The 2,818-nt window shown below is 36.6% G+C and overlaps 1 protein-coding gene across 1 annotated transcript; it reads left to right on the top strand.

Moving 5' to 3' along the window:
• On the top strand, positions 1-672 carry LOC104891362 (uncharacterized). The gene is made up of 3 exons (XM_010677044.2): positions 1-342; positions 429-482; positions 571-672. The coding sequence occupies exons 1-3, from the start codon at positions 1-3 to the stop codon at positions 670-672; spliced, it is 498 nt and encodes a 165-aa protein (XP_010675346.2).
• Positions 673-2,818: the final 2,146 nt, after the last annotated feature.

Below are 2,818 nucleotides of genomic sequence, written 5' to 3' on the forward strand. Positions count from 1 at the left end.
ATGGGTAGGCCTAGGAAAGACTCCCAATCATCATCCCAACCACAACCATCTGCTACAACTACTGTCACAGCAGATCCCAGTAGGATAGGGAGAGATGGAAGGGTTATCAGGGGTGGAAGAGGGTCAAGAGGTGGTGGTAATAGAAGTGGAAGAGGAGATGGGGAAGGAAGAGGTGGTGAAGGCAGAGGCAGAGGTGCTGGTTCAACTGTCACAGTAGCAACTAGTGGAAGAGGTGGTGAAGGCAGAGGCAGGGGTGCTGGTTCAACTGTCACAGCAGCAACTGGTGGAAGAGGTGGTGAAGACAGAGGCAGGGGAAGGGGAAGAGGTAGAGGTAGAGGAAGGGTGAGTTTGTTTCAATGTTGTATGTCATCTTAAATTATCTTTCAATTTATATGTTGTTGATGACACTATCTTTTGTAAATTTTCAGGTACCTGTTGGTGTTGGTGTCTATCAAGGGATGGATGGACAAGCCTATATTAATGTATGACATTAGTTCATTGATCCTAAATGCAATTTGTGGCTACCTTATTTAAGGAAAGGTCCTAATATTTCTCTTCTCTTCTTAACAGGTTCCTGGACAGAGAGAAGGACCTAGATCTATCGTGGATCCTTCATTTTCAGGTTCAACTAACATCACATTAACACAACAATCAGTTAATGCTCCACACTAGAAGAAAACTATTATGCAAGCTACTTATGTACTAAGTTGATGTAGTTCCTTAGTTTTTGTGATATGGTTTTTGTAACAACAAACTTTGTACCTGTTTTGTGTTAGTTGTGTGGTCATTTTGGTTGTAACAACTACATTTATGGGATGATATTTAAGCATTGATTAAAGGAAGAAATGTGTTGATGAACTAAGAAGTAATGTTATATATATATAAATGGTGCCACATTGATACAACAGTTGAGGACATTACCTCCTTAGTCCTAACTCCATAATTAACTAAGCATACTACATTAGTTCAATCTCATAAAGCCTAAAATAGGCTAATACATATTCATTTCAATAAAAAGCAACAACAAATGTTATGCAACATGCAATTACAACAGTATCAAACTTATGGTCCTTCATTATGTTTGGTTCCATTCCTACACATATATGCTCCTGCTGAACTTTGGTTGCCTTCACTTGGAGACTCCAATTTTTAGCCTTCAATTTCTTGACCTTCTCTTTCAATTCCATATTCTCATGTTCAAGCTGAGCAATGATGGTCTTCTTCTCAAGCAACATGTAATTCATCTCCTCCACCTCAGCTTTGCATCCTCTGCGAACATCATCCTCCTATACAAAGAAGCCACAATGTTCCTGTTTTTTGCCCAGAAAAAAATCAATTAACAAATACCATACACAAGAACATATATGAACCCTAAAAAATTGAAGCTTACACTCACCAGAAAATGGATGCAGCCATAGAATTTCCTCCCTAAGTTGGGACCCTTGTGTTTCACAGTTCTAAGGGGAGAAATGTCATTGTGGTGGCATCTCAAAGGTAGACAAACCCTTCCACTTGATGAATTGCCTGAATTGGAGGATGAAATTGCCATTGAAGCAAGGAGAGTGAGAAGTGAGGGAGTGAGAAGTCACAGAGTGATGAAGTGACGGATGGGGATTCATAAGAATAAAGGATGACAGGTAAAAAAAAAGTAAATGAAAATAAAATTATAAACTAACTGTTACAAGTGATTACCCACTGCAGCCAGTGCCTAACCGGTAAGGGTCCACAAATTAAAAAAAAAACCCAAAGTTAGGTTTAGTATATAATAATAGGCAGCTGGGACTATTTTCGGCTTTGATAGGACTTTTTCGGGCAAATTTTCCATTATTTTTGGCAAGTTTATGGGTTTAATGAGTTGTTGTGGAGGGGTGAATATGTAAATTGATAGGGGACACCGTTGCTCCCCCCTTGGCTTATATAATAGAGATAAGTTCAAATAAGTCTCGTTGTTATGAGGAAAATGATTGAACGTCAATTTTTATTGACACTATAATAAGTTAGACAAATCATTTATGCTTGGCTTATAGTTTCTGAACCTATACACCTATGTGTATATTATTGACTTGAAGCATAATGAAGTTTTGTAGTATAAATATGGCATTTGTCATGAATTGCAATACATCGATGTAAAAGGAAAACATTACTCTCTTAGTATTTCTCATTTTACAATCTTCTTGTTCTTTATATTACAACACTTTATCAGCACGAGTTTACTAACAAGAAAAAGAAAGTAATTAGAACTTTTTAAAATTTCAATATCCATTTTTTTCAAGTTTTAAATTTTTTGAAGTCCAACCCATTTACTATATATTGGAGTAAAAGGTGATACTTAAGAATGGGGTGTTTGAATTCAGTGGCAAAATCCAATCGATTTTCGCAAAAACACTCCAATGGCACAGTTTCATACAGTGTGTTATTCGCTCGTAAACTCGTTTTTAATGTTTTCGCTCAGATGAAGTTGTATCAAAACTAAAAATAATGAAATCAAATAACAAGATACAAGAATTTAACGTGGTTCAATCTAACCTCTAAGATCTACGTCCACACTACCTACTCTTGTATTACTTGAATCTTAAAATACCAAACTCTTGATAATATGATTCCCCCACTACTAAGTCTAGTAGTGCTCTCCAATACTTAACTCTAAGTGTTGGTACTGGATTTTTATAATGATGAAAATTACATAAAGATTAAGTCCTCACAAGCGTGCTTCTTAGATAAGTAAATCGAGCAACGTTACAATCGTTATATAGAACTTTAAACTCGTTGGAACTCTATATCGTACACTGTACTATCGGGATCCGTTTTCAGCTCTCAA

This window comes from Beta vulgaris, chromosome 4 (assembly GCF_026745355.1).
Source record: "Beta vulgaris subsp. vulgaris cultivar EL10 chromosome 4, EL10.2, whole genome shotgun sequence".
NCBI lineage: Eukaryota > Viridiplantae > Streptophyta > Magnoliopsida > Caryophyllales > Amaranthaceae > Beta > Beta vulgaris.